General features: G+C 34.1%; 1 protein-coding gene and 1 non-coding gene across 3 annotated transcripts; one reads left to right on the top strand and one right to left on the bottom strand.

Annotated features, from left to right (window-relative positions):
- Nucleotides 1-514: 514 nt before the first annotated feature.
- On the bottom strand, nucleotides 515-595 carry TRNAL-CAG (transfer RNA leucine (anticodon CAG)). Its single transcript has one exon. It is a non-coding gene; the product is annotated as a tRNA-Leu (tRNA).
- Nucleotides 596-11,921: 11,326 nt separating this feature from the next.
- LOC132640232 (ras-related protein RABA5a-like) lies at nucleotides 11,922-17,007 on the top strand. Of its 2 annotated transcripts, none has more exons than XM_060356744.1 (3): nucleotides 11,922-12,203; nucleotides 14,978-15,371; nucleotides 16,332-17,007. In XM_060356744.1, the coding sequence occupies exons 2-3, from the start codon at nucleotides 15,116-15,118 to the stop codon at nucleotides 16,664-16,666; spliced, it is 591 nt and encodes a 196-aa protein (XP_060212727.1). In that variant the 5' UTR covers nucleotides 11,922-12,203; nucleotides 14,978-15,115; the 3' UTR covers nucleotides 16,667-17,007. The 2 variants fall into 2 exon arrangements, with proteins under 2 accessions (XP_060212727.1, XP_060212726.1); XM_060356743.1 differs by having other exon boundaries at nucleotides 11,924-12,203; nucleotides 14,978-15,455.
- The last annotated feature ends 831 nt before the right edge of the window (nucleotides 17,008-17,838 follow it).

The following is a 17,838-nucleotide window of genomic DNA, read 5'->3' as shown; positions in this document are numbered from 1 at the left end:
TTATCTCCAAATTGTAGTTAATCACATTCTGCTGGGAGGTAGCAGATACTCGAAGGAAATAGTCGATATTCGATGAAATGGTTGAGGTGGGAGCAAATTGAACCGGATATCGTTGTCATTAAAAGAAAATAGCACTTGGGCCAGAAACATTATGTAAGCGCTTTTATCTTTTAAATATTAAATAAACCAAAAAAGTAGTGATTGAAGATTTAATTATATGTTGTATATTTTATGCCCAAATGTCTGTTTCTGTGGAACAAGAGCGTGTTTTTTGATGTTTACACCAACCAAATAAATAAATAACACGTGTCCTTAGTACAATGTTATCGCCAAACTGTAGTTAATCTCGTCAGAAATAGTTGATATCCGATGAAATGGTTGAGGTGGGAGCAAATTGAACCGGATATCATTGTCATTAAAAGAAAATAGCACTTGGGCCAGAAACATTATTTAAGCGCATTTATCTTTTAAATATTAAATAAACCAATAAGGACCCAAAAACAGAAAAAGCAAATGTCAAGAATGGGATTTGAACCCATGCCCTTTCGGACCAGTACCTGAAACTGGCGCCTTAGACCAACTCGGCCATCTTGACTTTTTGACATATTCATAACAATATATGATAAAATCCTAGGCAAAGAAAAGTTATCTAAAAATGTTACTCCTAAAATCTTATCTTATCTTTTATATATATATATAAAAGCGCCTACGTGGTGGTGTCCCATCTTTACTATTTATCTTTTTTCTTAGAATTTTGCCATTTTCTTGTAATTTACCTTTTAAAAATCGATGCTCAATTTAACGAAATCGAACAGTCACCTCTTTTAGAAAGTTCCTGCGATTTATTTTCTGAATGATCACCTCTTAATTACGGCTATAATGACAAACTTTAACTGCTTCATAACACACATTAAAACCTCCTGCAAATCTTAAATCCTCCTCACCTTGGGTGCTTCAACTTTTCTGTGGGTGCTTCAGTCCTGTTTTAGAATTTTATTTGTTCAGATTAATCTCATTATGACTTTCACGCCTCTCTTTATGAAAGTTTTGATACTAATGTTGCGGTTGCCTATCTTCTCTGGACTGGATGTCTTCACTTTGTTCAAAGAAAAGAAATCACCTTTGAGTATCAGTAAATGTTTAGTGACTAGCCAGGAGATATGATTATAATATTCACCGAACTGGTAATAGCCATGTGAAGAAGTAGCTTGACTCAAATGAAAATGAACTTTTATATAATTTATAAATGTTTGATTAGGTGAACAAAATGAATTTATCTCTATAAGATTGTAACACTTAAATTATTACATTTCCGGAAGAAAAAAGACGCTAATAATATTTCATGTAAAGGAATTCATGCCGGGCATCATAGCAATAGTATTTTCTACATAATATGTCTTTTACATAGAAACAGCAAGTCAGTTTCTCCTTACTGTTAATGTGCAAATAATGTGTCTACAGGCATTTAAGAAAAAGATAGAATTCGAGACAAACTTTATGAAATACTTAAATATGGATAATTACACGTTAGTTTTGTTGATATTTTTGCATTTCAGTGAAAATTAACAAGTCAAAAAGTCTTCTTTGAATTATATTCTGGTACAGTTTCATAGTCCAAAATAAATTTATGAAATGCTCAAATATGGATACTTATGTCAGCCTTTTAATTTGATAGTTTCTTTAACGGTGAGCGCAGAATTTGCCGGCCAGCAAAGAAATGGATACTTTTGAGAACTTTGTCAAGTAATAAAAAATAGAGGTATCTCAATGCACAATCTCCTTTTATTTTGTAAACAGGTTTGGTTATCCAAGTTGATATTTTCTATGGCAATACCAAAAAAAGTGAAAGAACAGAGTTAACCACATATTCACCCTTAGAAATGGATATCTAAATGTAGTAACCATATTATCTGATCCTAGAAAAAACTTAGAGTGGCACTGTTAGCCTGTTTGGCCAAGCTTATTTTTCTCCAAAAGTACTTATATTTTTCAAAAAGTGTTTATTTTTTTTTAAAAAAAAAATGAGGTGTTTGGTCAAGTTTTTGAGAGAAAATAAGTACTTTTGTGAATTAGCAGAAGCAGTTTTTTAGAAGCTAAAAACAATAGATTTTCCCAAGTAGCACTTTTGAGAAAAATACACTTAAAAACACTTTTTAAAAGCTTGGTCAAATGCTAAGTACTGCTCAAAGTGTTTTTTAAAATTAATTGATCAAACACAAACTGCTTCTCTCAAAAAGTACTTTTTTGAAAAGTACTTTTCGATAAAAGTATTTTTCAAAATAAATTAATTTTAGAAGCTTGTCAAACAGGCTATATGTCTCACAATATTTTAGGGCTAGAAAAGTTAAATATATTTCCATTTGCAACACCAAAGGAGTGCATAATTTATGAGTTTTGCAGATTTAGTAAGACATAAGTGAATTTAATGAAAATAATAGTTCGATGCCTTTTGAGGAACAAATATTAGTGGAGATGTTATTGTACTGAAGTATAGGCAGTAACAGTGTAACACTAACCAACACCACAAATTTTGGTTTGGTTGATGATATTTTTGTATAATTTGCTTTACTTTTCTTTCTTATCATGTGTTATTTTTTCTCAGTAAAGAAATATTATATATACATAATCAAGGAGTTCGCGCGGACAAATATGTTAGTTTCTATATAAATTGTTTATAAAAATATAACCAAGTATACCTGTCTCATTTTGTTCAAGAGGTCGGTGTGCATGGTTGCTTTCCAGAGATCATTGAAGCATTGTGAAAAAAATCTTCCATTGTTTTGTGAAAAAGTATTACACAGATTAGTGGAATCTTTATACCAAAATGGTTTCTTTCAAATTTTCAAAAGTCAAAATGGCAGTGATAAATACAAAAAGAGAAGATATGATCTTCGATTGTTTTCCTGAGCACTAGTAATCAACGACTACTAAGAGAAGTGGTGAGATGGATGAAACTTGTCTCTCTATGCTTAGAAATCACTGGTTCAAGACTTGGAAATAAACTCTAGTAGGAAGCGCTCCCCTTTTTAATGAACTCTACATGATGCATATCTAGACTAGCCGGGCATGAACACCATCCACTACTTTTTTTTTTTAATCATCTGGTGTTCGAAATTACCTACTTGCCGGAAAAGGCAACCATGAATTAGCGAACGCATAGTCTCACGCAGTTTATGTAAAAAAAAAAAAAGTTAAATCCATTGGGAATTAATAATAATGTTCCATAGTAATGATTATCAGCCGTGCGGAGTCCGCCTTTTATAAAAGGGATTCAAAATATAAAGAAATAAGCATACGAAGAAATAACGGGGTGCAACATTTGTTATATATACATAAAAATTAATTTTATATATATAGTATAATTTTTTGTGAAAGAAATTAGATGAACCCCCTTGCATCCCTAGCTCCGCCCTGACTAAGAGATGCATTGACAACCGTAATAGTTAATTGGGATCTTTTTCTCTATAGATACAAAAATATGATAATATATACTTGCTTTAGCTTGAATTTAATTTTTGTATACATTTAGTGAATGAACTTATATATATACAAGGTTTGAGTCAAAGCTACTCAGTTTTCACCCGATGTCTGATACTTGTTTCGAATTTGACTAAATTGAATTCAAGCCTATTTTTTTTTACTAATAAGGAATAACACTCCTACCAAAGACGGACTCAAAGTGATATCATTTCAAACTTGATCAGTATTCACATATGCTTTTTTGAGTTAAGAAGAAAAAGAAGTAAGGAAAAAAAAAAAGGAATGGATGGGGGTTACGGACTCCTTCAATGGGTTGGTAAATTATAGGGAGAGAGGTACAGAAAGTTGATGAGGTGCTGCTCCTTTTGTCAACTTTATTCAAGGCAATTGCAGATTTGCAGTACTGCCATTTGCCAAACTAACTGCCTGTCTTTGTCACCTTTAATTTCAATTCATATAATTTCAGTACTCTTATGTTATTATGCCTTCCATTTGAAAAATCCCTACTTCACTTCTCCTTCCCCATTCTCTAAAGGAAAAAAATGTTACTATCAAGTTGAGATTACTTCTATAGTGCATAATTGAAGAGATCGGTCTATGAATGTGCATGCTTCAGGCTGGACAGTAGAACCCCGGATAAAGATTGTCTGAATCTGGACGTGAGGGGTGAAGAGAATATACTACATGAGTGATGGACGAGAACACTAAACTCCTTGTTAGGCTTGGGTAATCCTCCTCCCTTTTAACTAGCTTTTGACGTGTGAGTCAAACTCAAAACTTAATTTGACAATATTAAATCAGAAAAAGGAAGAAAGAGAAAGAAAAAAGATCATCTTATACTAATATATGACTAATATCAACAAGGATAGACGGCAGGCAGATCTACATGTTACTTATGAGTTCACGTGAATTCAACAACTTTTGTTCATATCATGTATATATATTAAATAATTCATTAATTAATATTTAATGTTTGACCATGAATTAAATTATTATTGTATATTAACTTGAATTCGGCCAAACCTTAATTGTGTGATACCATCGAAATATGAACCAGGCGAACGGGCTGGAATCGTCTAGCACATGATCAACTGGTGATGCTTCATTTTGGTATAATCAAGTACAGGAAAACATACAAAAACAAAAAATCTTAAAAAGCATACAAAGAAAAAAGGGATAAGATACTATTATCCTCCTAACTATACTCGAAGTTGCTACAACACACCTTATTTCTTCCTATATTTTATTACCCCCTAAACTTATTTAAAACTGAATAATTACCCTCCTAAACGTTAATGTCCACTCTCATATGGGAGAGTGACATACACTCTCCTTACCACATGTGTATTTATTTGTTTTTTTTTTAATTTTTTCAGCTTACGTGTCAATTTTTTTTAAAAAAATAAAAAACTGAACTTTGTTTAAAAAAATAGATTTTTAAAACCGTATTTTGTAAAAAAAAAATTGAAAATTTGATTTTTTTTTTAAAACCAGTTTGTTTTTTAAAAAAAAAAAACTGAAAACATCAAATTTTTAAAAATATGGAAAACTTGATTATGTTTTTAAAATGTCTTAAAAAATCTTTATTTTAATGATTTCATTTTCTTAGGACACTTTTATTTTTCAAATAAAATCCGGAAAAGGTGTTTTTCTTGTCAAAATGTGAAAAAAAAACTGATTTTTTATAAAATTTTGGAAAAATTAATTATTTTTTTAAAATGTGGAAAACCCGTTTTTTAAAACTAAATTTGGAAAACTAGATTTATTTTCATATATAAAAAAAAATAATCAGTTTTCCACATTTAAAAAATGTCCAAATATTTTAATAAGAAGACTCAGTTTTCCAGATTTATTTTCTAAAAAAATGAATTTTTCATATTTTTAAAAAACAATTATGTTTTTCATATTTTAAGAAATACAGATTTTTAAGAAAAAAAATAAAGTTTTCCCATTTTTTATGTTTCTCACTCTCTCAAAGAGAGTGAAACACACTTTCCTTGCCACGTCAGCGCTTATGGGGGTAATTATTTCGTTTTAAATTAGTTTAGAGGGGTAACAGGACCCAAGGAAAGATAAGGTGTGTCGTAGCAACTTCGCGTATAGTTCAGGGGGTAATAGTGCCTTATCCTAAGAAAAAAATAATTTCAAGACAAATGCTTACAAATTATTTGCAACAAAAACCTATAAATTTCAAATTCTAAATCTCCCTACTTATGTCATTGACTATTGTTTTTCATATGTTAGCACTTACTTTTGCCACGTAATTTATATATAAAAGAGCATTTTTTTTGTTAATGCATTCTTATTGAGAATGAAAAAGAACAGAAATTCTTTTTAACAAGACAACAATCATGTATCTCTTTGCAACATTAATGTGATGATCTTATAATTATAAAAATATCATGACATGAAATTACATTTTAAAAAAATATTTTTTTTTAATTTATTAAATTTTGAACTCAATCAAACAAATTCACATAAAATGAAATTTATAGAATACAGATTATTAAATGGAGGTCCTAGTGTTGTTATGATGGTATGATGATAAGGAATCAGATAGCAAGGAACCAGATGTCCAGTAGTTAGTTAGGAGGTTTGAAAGTTAGTTAGAATTCAAAAGTTAGTTACAACTCCTATTGTTAGTTGTTAGTATAGGCTGTCCAATTGTGAGAAGTGGTTATTGACAGATGTAGCTTTGTAGATTAGGAGTTAAGCATTCACATGAATCTATAAGTACTTGTAACTACAATTTCAGTCAATCATTCATGAATATACAAGATTAACTCTTTCTCTCTCTATATTTCTATTTTAGCTTCTCTCGGATTATTCCCTGAACTGCTAGTTACAATTCTTCGACTAGAACCCTAGAATTGTCTATCCTTGTTGTTGATATCCCATTACTATTCCATAAACAACCGATATACACTGATATACAGTGAATATACATCAAATATACATCAATTGGTATCAGAGCCACTGATTCTCGACTGCAAATAATGACCAGAAGTAACGAAATTGTGACAAGAAGCAAGAATCAAGACCAAGCTGGTGAAGAAATGAGTGATAAATGGACTCAGATCCAAGAACATTTACAAAAATTAATGGAGGGAATGAACAATATGAATGAACGCAATGTAGCAGCTGATAAGGAGATGATGGAAATGAGAGTTGTTATCAATCACATGAATGGAAGAGGCAAGGAACAAGAAATAAGAAGAGCAGAATCTCCATCTGTTGATAGGAATTGCTCTGTGGATGTTGTACCAGAAGGAAGAACCAAAGAAGTTCATGCTCACAGTGGTAACTTCTTTACTAGATTCTCTAGACTAGAATTTCCCAAATTTTCTGGTCAGGATCTGAGAACTTGGCTTTATAAGGTGGATCAGTTTTTTGCTATGGATGAGGTCCCCTTTGATCAAAGAGTAAAGGTAACTTCTATTCACTTAGAAGGGGAGGCTATTGCTTCGCATAGATCATTTATGAAATCTAGAGTAGATCCTACTTGGACTGAGTATGTATTGGCCTTAAATGAAAGGTTTGGAGAGGAGTTTGAAGACCATATGGAGTCCTTGAAGAACTTAACTCAAACTGGTAGTGTTAAAGAGTATCAGGCTGAATTTGATAGATTGTTAACTGTTGTTAATTTGTCAAATGAAAACACTCTAAGTTGCTTCTTAGGAGGCCTTAAACCTGAACTGAACAAAGCTGTTAAGATACAAGCTCCTAGAACTTTGATGCAAGCTTACAAAATTGCAAGGTTGCAAGAAGAGATGTTTGAAGCTCAGGCCAAAACATGGGGATTGAAAACTGTCACTAAACCTGCACTCCTACCTACCCCAAGTCACTACAGACCAAACACCTTCCAAAATCACCAAATACTTTCAAAAGGCCCTTTGAACCAAATTCTTCAAAAACCAACAAAATTCCTGGAAGAAGGTTAACCCCTGCAGAGATGGATGAGAAAAGAGCTAAGGGACTTTGTTTTTTCTGTGATGAAAAATATGTCCCTGGGCATAAATGTAATACTAATAAGCAGATATTCCTAGTGGATATAGTGGAGGAGGAACAAATTAAGGAAGGTGGGATAGAAGAATCACTAACTGAGTACACAGAAGAAGTTGATGAGTTCATGACCATTTCACTTCAGGCCTTTACAGGTGTCATGGGATATCAAACTATAAAGGTAACTGGCTACCATGAGAAGAAACCTTTGCAGGTTTTAATAGACACCGAAAGTACCCACAATTTTATTGATCAAAAAGTAGCTAAGAAGCTAGGATGCAAGCCTAGTTCTATTGTGGAACAATCAGTAAGTGTAGCAGATGGAAGGAGGGTCCAAACAGCTTCAGTTTGTAGAAATATGCAATGGTTGTTACAGGGTACAACATCCAGTTCAGATTTCTTATTGTTGCCCTTGGGTAATGTTGATATTGTCTTGGGAGTCCAGTGGTTAAACACCCTTGGTAGGATCCTCTTTGACTTTAGAAATAGAACCATAGAGTTTATGTACCAGGGTAAGAAGCATGTTCTAAGGGGGGCAAGTACTTCAGTCAAATCTGCCAAAGCTAAGTCACTCAACCTCATAGAAGGAGAAGACACTCAATTCTTTATGCTATCACTGATTTCTGGATTAGAGGATGATCTACAGTGTCATAATATACAAACTACTCAAGGTGAATCTCTAACACCTGCTATAGCTGTCCTAATTAAGCAATATGCTAGCATCTTTGAACCCCCTACTACTCTTCCACCCCATAGAGGCTCATTTGATCATAGAATACCTCTTATGGAATCTGCTAATCCTGTCAGTAAGAGGCCTTATAGATACCCTGGCATTAAGAAGGATATCATTGAAAAACTTGTTCAAGAGATGCTGGATCAAGGTGTTATACAGTATAGTACAAGTCCTTATGCTTCACCTGTTGTGTTGGTCGGGAAAAAAGATGGTAGCTGGAGATTATGTGTAGATTACAGAGAGTTAAATCAGCTTACTATAAAAGATAAGTTTCCAATACCAATAATTGAAGATCTACTGGATGAATTAGGTGGTGCAGTTGTGTTCTCAAAAATTGATTTAAGAGCTGGTTATCACTAGTTAAGAATGCATGAGGATGACACTCATAAGACAGCTTTTAAAACTCATGAGGGGCATTATGAGTTCCTAGTCATGCCCTTTGGCCTGACCAATGCACCCTCATCATTTCAAATCTTGATAAATTCAGTTTTTACACCACTATTAAGGAAGACAGTCTTGGTCGTCTTTGATGATATCCTAATCTACAGCAAGAGCCTAAGTGACCATGTTGGGCATGTCAAGGTGGTTTTTGACTTGATGCAAAGGTATCAACTGTATGCCAAGATGTCCAAGTGTGCCTTCGGAGTGCCTAAGGTTGAATATCTGGGCCATTTCATTAGTAAAGAAGGTGTTTCCACAGATCCAAAGAAGATTGCTGCAGTTGGAAACTGGCCCATTCCTAGCAATATTAAGCAACTCAGAGGATTTATAGGTCTTGTTGGTTATTATAGGAGATTCATTCAAGGTTTTGGTTTTACATGCAGACCCTTACATGATCTCCTCAAGAAGGAAGGGTTCAAATGGTCTGAGGAAGCTACTTTAGCATTTGAAAAGCTGAAATTAGCACTGATTTATGCACCTGTTCTAGCTATGCCAGACTACTCTAAACCTTTTGTGGTGGAAACTGATGCAAGTGGTAAAGGTATTGGTGCTGTGTTGATGCAACAAAGGCATCCAATTGCCTATATTAGTAAATCCTTGGAACCAAGGCATCAAGCCATTTCAGTCTATGATAGGGAGTTGTTGGCTCTCATATTTGTTGTCACCAAATGGTCCCATTACTTGCTAGGAAGACCATTTACTGTCAAAACTGATCAGAAGGCACTAAAGCACTTGTTAGAACAACATATTCACACTGATTTCCAGGTCGCTGGTATTTCTAAACTCATGGCATTTGATTTCTCCATTGAATATAAGAAGGGGGCAGAAAACAAAGCTGTTGATGCCTTGTCAAGAAGACCTGATTCTAAGTTATTGGCAATCTCACTACTAGTGCCTCATGATTCCCTATTTGAGAAAATTCAAGCAACTTGGACAAATGACTCAGTGTTGCAGGACTTAATTATCAAGCTACAAGCTCAACCTTTTAAATCCTTCACCTGGTCCAATGAACAACTTAGGTGGAAGGGCAGACTTGTTGTGGGCAATGATTCACAGTTAAAGCAGACTATTATTGGGCTATGGCATAATTCTACACAAGGTGGGCACTCTGGAATGGATGCTACTATCAGAAGGGTTCAATCTTTTTTTTATTGGAAGTCTCTTGCTGCTGACATCAGAGATTTCATTCAGAGATGTGATGTGTGCCAAAGACACAAATATGATGTGGCTGCCTATCCAGGTTTGCTGCAACCTCTACCTATACCTGATGGGGTGTGGACTGATATCTGCATGAATTTTATTGAAGGCTTACCTAAGTCTAAAGGCAAGGATGTCATTCTGGTTGTAGTTGACAGGTTGAGTAAGTATGGTCACTTTATATGCTTGCATCACCCATATACAGCTCAGTCTGTGGCACAATCCTTTCTTGATCATGTCTTTAAACTGCATGGGTTGCCTGCTACTATTACTAGTGATAGGGATCCCATATTCCTCAGTACTTTTTGGCAAGAATTGTTCACGTTGCAAGGTGTCCAACTGCATAGGTCTACTGCTTATCACCCTCAGACTGATGGTCAGACTGAGGTTTTGAATAGGACACTTGAAAATTACTTGAGGTGTTTTTGCTCTGATTGTCCTGCTGATTGGTCCAAGTATTTACCTTTAGCTGAATGGTGGTATAATACCACATATCACACAGCTATAAGGTGCACTCCCTATGAGGTTTTGTATGGTCAAAAGCCTCCTATTCACTTCCTTATTTGGCTGGGGAGTCATCTTGTGAGATGGTGGACAGATCCTTGACTGCTAATGAAGCTATTATACTTCTCTTGAAGTTTCATATTTCAAGAGCTCAACAGAGGATGAAATATTTGGCTGACAAGCACAGGTCCGATAGATATTTTGAAGTTGGTGATTGGGTTTATTTGAAAATACAGCCTTATGGGCAGGTTTCTGCTGCTGTCATACCCTACAACAAGCTAGCTGCTAAGTATTTTGGGCCCTATATGGTTGAAGCTAAGGTGTGGGCTGTGGCCTACAAGTTGTTGTTGCCTCCTGAGGTGCTCATTCATCTTACAATTCATGTCTCACAACTGAAGAAATGCCATGAAATTCCCTCTACATTTACTCATCCTCCTGTGGTTCAACTTTCTAGTCCTTATTGTCCTAATCCTGAAGCTGTCCTTGATAGAAGACTTGTCAAAAGAGGTAATAAGGTTGTGGCTCAAGTTCTAGTGAAGTGGTCAGACTTAGATGCAGCTGATGCTACTTGGGAATTTGTCTCTGAGTTACACCACAGATTTCTTTCTTTTCAGACTTGAGGACAAGTCTGTAGTTTTGTGGGGGGTATTGTTACAATGTTACAAATTATTAAATGGAGGTCCTAGTGTTGTTATGATGGTATGATGATAAGGAATCAGATAGCAAGGAACCAGATGTCCAGTAGTTAGTTAGGAGGTTTGAAAGTTAGTTAGAATTCAAAAGTTAGTTACAACTCCTATTGTTAGTTGTTAGTACAGGCTGTCCAATTGTGAGAAGTGGTTATTGACAGATGTAGCTTTGTAGATTAGGAGTTAAGCATTCACATGAATCTATAAGTACTTGTAACTACAATTTCAGTCAATCATTCATGAATATACAAGATTAACTCTTTCTCTCTCTATATTTCTATTTTAGCTTCTCTCGGATTATTCCCTGAACTGCTAGTTACAATTCTTCGACTAGAACCCTAGAATTGTCTATCCTTGTTGTTGATATCCCATTACTATTCCATAAACAACCGATATACACTGATATACAGTGAATATACATCAAATATACATCAGCACAGTTCGAATTTCGAGAGCGAAACAATCTAATTTTGACTGTGAATTCGAGCATGAAATCTTTAACCTTTTGAAATAAAATTTATATATTTAAAAATTACGTAAAAAGTAGAGAAAATTAGTTAAAAGGGGTCGTTACAAAAATGAATAGAGGTATATGACCCTCTTTATAGATGGACGATTCTAAAATAACACAGAGACAATCTATTATATTTTGTAGAGGATCGTTTAATCAATTCACCCGTAAAAAGTACTATAGGTCACAATAATTAAGAATTCAAAGTATCAAAAGATATATCCAAAAAAATCCGATCAAAGAAAAACTTGTTTGAATCTTAAAATTCGAAAAGTGTTACATAAATTGGTACGGTGGGAAATATATTTTCAATTGGATTGGGCCACCAATATCCATTAGTTGAAATAAGCCCACTTATTGTTGCCATCTGTTCAACATTGTATAGTGTAATGCTGTAAATCTGGTTTCTCTCTCCTATCTCTCTCTCTCTCTTGCCCACTTCAATCTTGTCTGAATCTTGAAATTGTCCTTAATCTCTCCAAAAACCCAAACCCATAATCATTTGATTCCTATGTTTTTAGCCCCCCACATTTTTCAAATCAATCCATTTTGGTCCTGTTTGATTCATTGATCTGCAATCAAGAAATGGTTCTTGATTTGATCAAACACTTGATTGAATCATAAGGGAATCATTATAAAGAATTGGGTATGTGTCTTTTGTAAAAAAGATTGAAACTTTATTATCCAATCTTGTTTATTTATTACTTTATTGTTATGATTGAGCTTGAAAAATGATAAACATTGAAACTTTTTTTTATCCAATTTTGTTTATGTATTACTTTATTGTTATCAGTGAGCTTGAAAAATGCTAAAGATTGAAAAGATTGCTTTCTTGTTATCATTGAGCTTGAAAAATGCTAAAGATTGAATTTTTTTTAAATCCAAGTTGCTTATTTATTACTTTCTTGTTATCATTGAGCTTGAAAAATGATAAAGGTTGAAACTTTTTTTAATCCAATTTGTTTATTTATTACTTTCTTGTTATCATTGAGCTCAATTTGTTTATTTATTAGTTTCTTGTTATCATTGAGTTTGAGAAATGCTAAAGATTGAATTTTTTCAGCTTTTTTCCAGTTTTTCTTTGAAATGGACATATGGGGTTGATTTAGGAATATCCTAAAAGAAGTTGGTTGCTAATTGCATTTAGTTATCAGGTGTCTATTTTTATCTTTAATGGGTAAATGCCAAAATTCTATGATTTTAGGTGTTAAAGATGTTGCACTAGAAGCAGTTATGTCAGGAAACTGTTATATTAGTTACTAATTATTGTATGTCTTGTTTGAGTCATACAAAATATTTTGTGAGTTATTTTTAGTAGACATGATGAGACAGCTTATGCAGTGTAGCTTATTGTTGAAATTATTTACTACTATAAGGGTCCACATATAGGAAAATATTCAACTTTAGGATACTGTTCTATCTGAAGGTCAATTTTGCTTTCAATTGTCCAAGTGAGTTACATGTGGATGGGGCTCATTTCCTATTCATGGATCTAGAGGATGGGTGAGAATATATTTTTTTTTCTTGGATAAGGAATATGTGGTTATCTGCATTATGAGGATTCATCATAAATTGACAAGTTTTACGCTAGTTGCCAACTACCGCAACCCTCCTTTTTCCGTGCTTGGTCCCAACTTGTTTGGGACTCGGATGTAGTTGTCGTATGAGGAATGTGTTTTTATTTTGGAATAAGTTTGGAGACAATCTGCTAGACATGTTTTTATTTTTTCTTTCCTGATAAGGGATCTGGTAGCTATGTTATGAAGTACTTCTACCTGCTGAAGTTATAAATTTTTAGGCTATGTGCTAGCCATTTTAGGGATTACTACTACTTGCTGAACGTTGACCTTTCTGTTTATTGGTGTGATATTAAGTCTTTGTTATTAGCTATGTTGCTCGGACTTTCCAAAAATGCCGCCGAGTGCGTGTCAAATCCTCTAAAAGTAGTGCATTTCTTGAGGATCCGATAGGGGTGCAGCAACATTTTTGGAGAGTCTGAACAACATAGGTTATAGGAAGAGTAGAGTTAACTAATAACAGAGTCAGGTAACCAAAGGATCCTTATCTACGTGAACTAATTGGGATTAAACTATCTTGTCTATGGATAGGTAGAGATCTATATAACCTTTGATTTCCCCTAAAGGACAAATTATGTAGTCACGGAATGAAATATACCTACAGAGAGCTAATGGCATACAAGATTTATATAGCCAACCTGATTATCGTACAGGTTGTTGATGCAATTTTAGATAAAATTGGAGAGGTGCGTGTAATTTGGCTCGGACTCTTTCGATATCAAAACAAAAAAAGTGCTGAAGCAGGTTCTTTGGGAGATGGAACTTCTAATCTTCGAGGTGGCTTTAGCTGAAAATGGAGTGTTAAAGAGGGGTTAGAAGTGGTCGGCGTTCTAGTTTTCATAGAGCTTTATCATTAATCTTCGTATATGTTTGCAGAATACAAGTGCAATTTGTATCATTCGTTATGACTGATTTGCACATGAAAAAAGGAGCATGAGCAACCGTAAAATACTGCAAGTTAATAATCTAATATTTTCAGTTATATGGGAAAGAGGACAAGATGTCGAAATGTAGTAAAATGTACAATGCTGAACTTCAAGATTCATCAATTACAGCTCGTGTATAAACTTTTAGTCTTTTTTCAGTATAGCTCAGAGAATTCAAAATGATACTTAGAATACTAAATGCATGACTACGACTTTCTTTTTTCAGAAGTTACAGCTCCATCTGTAATTCCTTATGGTTTTTGATGAATATCCCTTAGTTGAATTATAGTTAACATGTCCATTTGAAACAAAATTATCTTGAGTTGCTTAATATACGACGTTTAGATTCTACAAAAAGAGTTTGACAAATCTGTTTTCCTTTCTGAAGTTCTGTGCATTGCATCCGTCTTTTTTTTTTTTTTGGCATTTTTCAGATCCTAAGTACTGTTTTTTATTTTAATTAATTCCTGTGTTTTACAGCACCAACAGTTCTATGGTCGTAATTCCCCATATACTGAGATTTAGTACTTATTTTCTTTTTTTGCGCTAACCTATCTCCTCTATCTACACCACAACAAAAAGCCCATGCGAAGTGTGTGGTGATTGTTTGTCTTTTCGCATACTTTGTTGAGCAGTAGTTTGTAAAATAACATGGTAAAATTAGGTTAACCTACTACTGTTAACATTCTCAAAAAATAATCAGGTAAACCTACACTGAATTAGGTGAATTTTGGAAACCTCTTTGGGTTCAAAAGATTGTTCTTATGTATGTCATCATAAAATACTACTATAACAGCAACTACTACTACACCACCTCAATCCCAAACTAATTTGCGACGTCATTTTAGAATATAAAACTAAAATTTTCTGTGTGCACATTTTTCCAAAGTGCTTGATTTCCATCCAAATGGTTTCAGGTTTGAGCATAATACTTGGCGGCAAGAAGCAAGGGAGGGGGAGCTTAGCAGGTGGTGGGGCATTATCCCTATTATGTTTAGATTGTTATAAATAAATAGTCATGGTGTTTTAGCTTCCCATTTTATGTGGTGAAGAAGATGGCACACAATTCCGAGGAAGAGAAAAAGGAGGATTACCTTTTCAAGATTGTATTGATTGGTGATTCTGCAGTTGGTAAATCCAATTTGCTTGCTAGATTTGCTAGAGATGAATTTTATCCAAACTCAAAATCGACAATTGGAGTAGAATTTCAGACTCAAAAGATGGACATAAATGGAAAAGAGGTTAAAGCGCAGATATGGGATACGGCTGGTCAAGAGCGATTTAGAGCAGTTACTTCTGCATATTACAGAGGTGCAGTTGGAGCTCTTCTTGTTTATGATATTAGTAGGCGCCTGACTTTTGATAACATTGGTCGATGGCTTAACGAACTTCAGAGTAAGCAATATGCTATTAATTAATTTTGTTGTTTTAGTTTATACTTTTAGTAGCCTGTTTGGCCAAGCTTATCGAAGGCCAAAGGTGTTTTTTTGAAAAAAAAAAAAAAAAAACTGACATGTTTGGGCAAGCTTTCAGGAGAAAAATAAGTGCTTCTGATTAGAAGCAGAAGCTGAAAAAAATTGCTTCTCCCCAAAAGTACTTTTTTGAAAAACACTTTTGAGAAAATACACTTAGAAACACTTTTTAAAAGCTTGGCCAAAGACTAATTGCTGCTCAAAAGTGCTTTCAAATTGATTACCCATAACACAAACTGCTAACACTTTTGAAAAAAAGCACGTCTCAAAATAAGTTGATTTTAGAAGCTTGGCCAAACAGGCTAGTTGATTGACTAACTACTAATTTGCTTTCTCATTTAGTTTATAATTGCCTAAACTAAATTCTCCACGTTTTAAGGTACTTGAGGAAGGCGTTCAAGGGATTTTGTTTTGTTATAGTTCAATAGTTGAAAATTTTGTGTTGACAGAGATTATGCCATGTCGGTTAACACATAATCTATTTTGCCAACTGTACATTAAACTCATTGTTGCATCATGCATTTTCCTCCCGTATGATTCTTCTTGGTTGGTTTTGGAAGGCAGGAGTATCCTATGTTGCTCGGACTCTATAAAAATGTTGCCATACCTGTATTAGATTCTCCAAAAATGCACTACTTTTGAGGATCCGACACGGACCCATCGACATTTTTAAAGAGTCCGAGCAAGATAGCCAGTATCCTTTATAGTCTCTAAAATTGCTCATAAAATAAAGCAACATACGTCTTCCTTAAGTTGACTAGCATCGTCTTTTGACTTGTATCTTTAATCTGTTTGACAGCTCATTCGGACATGAACGTGGTTATAATACTCGTCGGCAATAAATCCGATCTCAAAGAGGCCAGGGAGGTTACAACAGCTGAAGGCAAAGCCTTGGCTGAGGCAAAGGGTCTTTTTTTCATCGAAACTTCAGCTTTGGATTCGTCGAATGTTACTTCTGCTTTTCAGACAGTTGTTAGGGAGATCTATAATATTCTGAGCAGGAAGGTTATTCAATCTCAAGAGCTCCAGAAAAAGGATTCCGGGCGGCTAGCAAATGGTAAAACTGTGGTTTTGCAGGCTGATGAAAATCAAGAAACAGTTTCAGAAACAAAGAAAGGTGGATGTTGTTCATAATAAGTAAACAATCTTTTGGAGTCGCCTTTGTTAGGGATCACTTTACCTCCCAATTTGGGACTTCCTGTCGGGCCCCAATGTGGGTACCAGACACCGGGTGGAAAACGAAAAAAAAAAAAAAAAAAAAAAACAATTCCTCTTGTGAGTCCTAAGACATGTCAACGTATCTTCTCCCATGATGTAATTGAGTTTCTTATTGGTTGAAGAAGTATAACCTTTATCTATAGGGAAAACTTTCCGTTCAGCAAATATAAATTATCTCAAGGGGAGAAGAGCATTTTTTTTACAGTGTTTTGAGTTTTCAGTTTTGTATAATTCAATTTGTTCAGCTGTTTGTGTTATGTTTGTGCTTCAACCTGGCCTTTGTTTCTTTCCTTGATTAGATTTAGTCTTAGTAGGCATTTGGATAAAGATTTGATTGAGATTTGAAAGAAAGTGGTAGTTGAAGTGAAGTTTAAAAAGGGTATGTGGAGCTGGATTTGTGTTTGGACATGAAAACAAAGTTAAGTTTTGTGAGTGAAAACTTGAAAAGCTTTTACATGTTTTTCAAACTTCGAAGTTTATCATGTTTTTTAAACTTCGAAGTTTATTTCAAGTTTGAAGTTGAAATAATTAGCCCGTTTGATAATTATATACTTATTTGAAATAATCTCAAAATATTATTCCAAATCTTATTCATAGCTACACGAGTCCTTCAAAATTAAGAATTTGTGTTCAATGTATCAACTATACTTTAGTCTCGAGTTGGTTGGAGTTTGCTATATGAATTTTCTGTATTCATTCCACTCTAGTCGTGTTCATTTTTTTCCAATACAAAAGACAAATTAAAGGCTCTAAACATCACACTTATTTATGTGTGCATACAAGCTCCTAACCAAAATAAAAAGGAGTTATTAGATCTAATATGAGAGTTCGAAGTTGTAACAACTAATCCTTTACGCCAACTAGTTCGTATGGCTTATATGAATCTGCTTCCATTTGTTTTATTTTTTGATTAGTTTGCATTGCTTTCAAGAAATTGTAGGTTTTTTCTGAATCACAATTACTTATCATAGAAATACACTTTACCATTTTTAGTCCCTTATATCATCATATTGTCGCATGTGGAAGTGCACGTGGAGGTCCGTCTGAGCATGATCAAACCATCTTAACCGATCTTCCCATTTAATGCT

Source organism: Lycium barbarum, chromosome 5 (assembly GCF_019175385.1).
Source record: "Lycium barbarum isolate Lr01 chromosome 5, ASM1917538v2, whole genome shotgun sequence".
Taxonomy (NCBI): Eukaryota; Viridiplantae; Streptophyta; class Magnoliopsida; order Solanales; family Solanaceae; genus Lycium; species Lycium barbarum.
Note: the sequence above shows the minus strand (reverse complement) of the source record. Positions and strands in the feature narration are given on the sequence as shown.

Bases quoted from the DNA above. Each gene is read 5' to 3' on its own strand.
- LOC132640232 (XM_060356743.1), top strand. From the start codon at position 15,116: ATGGCACACAATTCCGAGGAAGAGAAAAAGGAGGATTACCTTTTCAAG. The intron at 15,456-16,331 runs GTAAGCAATATG...TCTGTTTGACAG, and splicing joins ATGGCTTAACGAACTTCAGA to CTCATTCGGACATGAACGTG.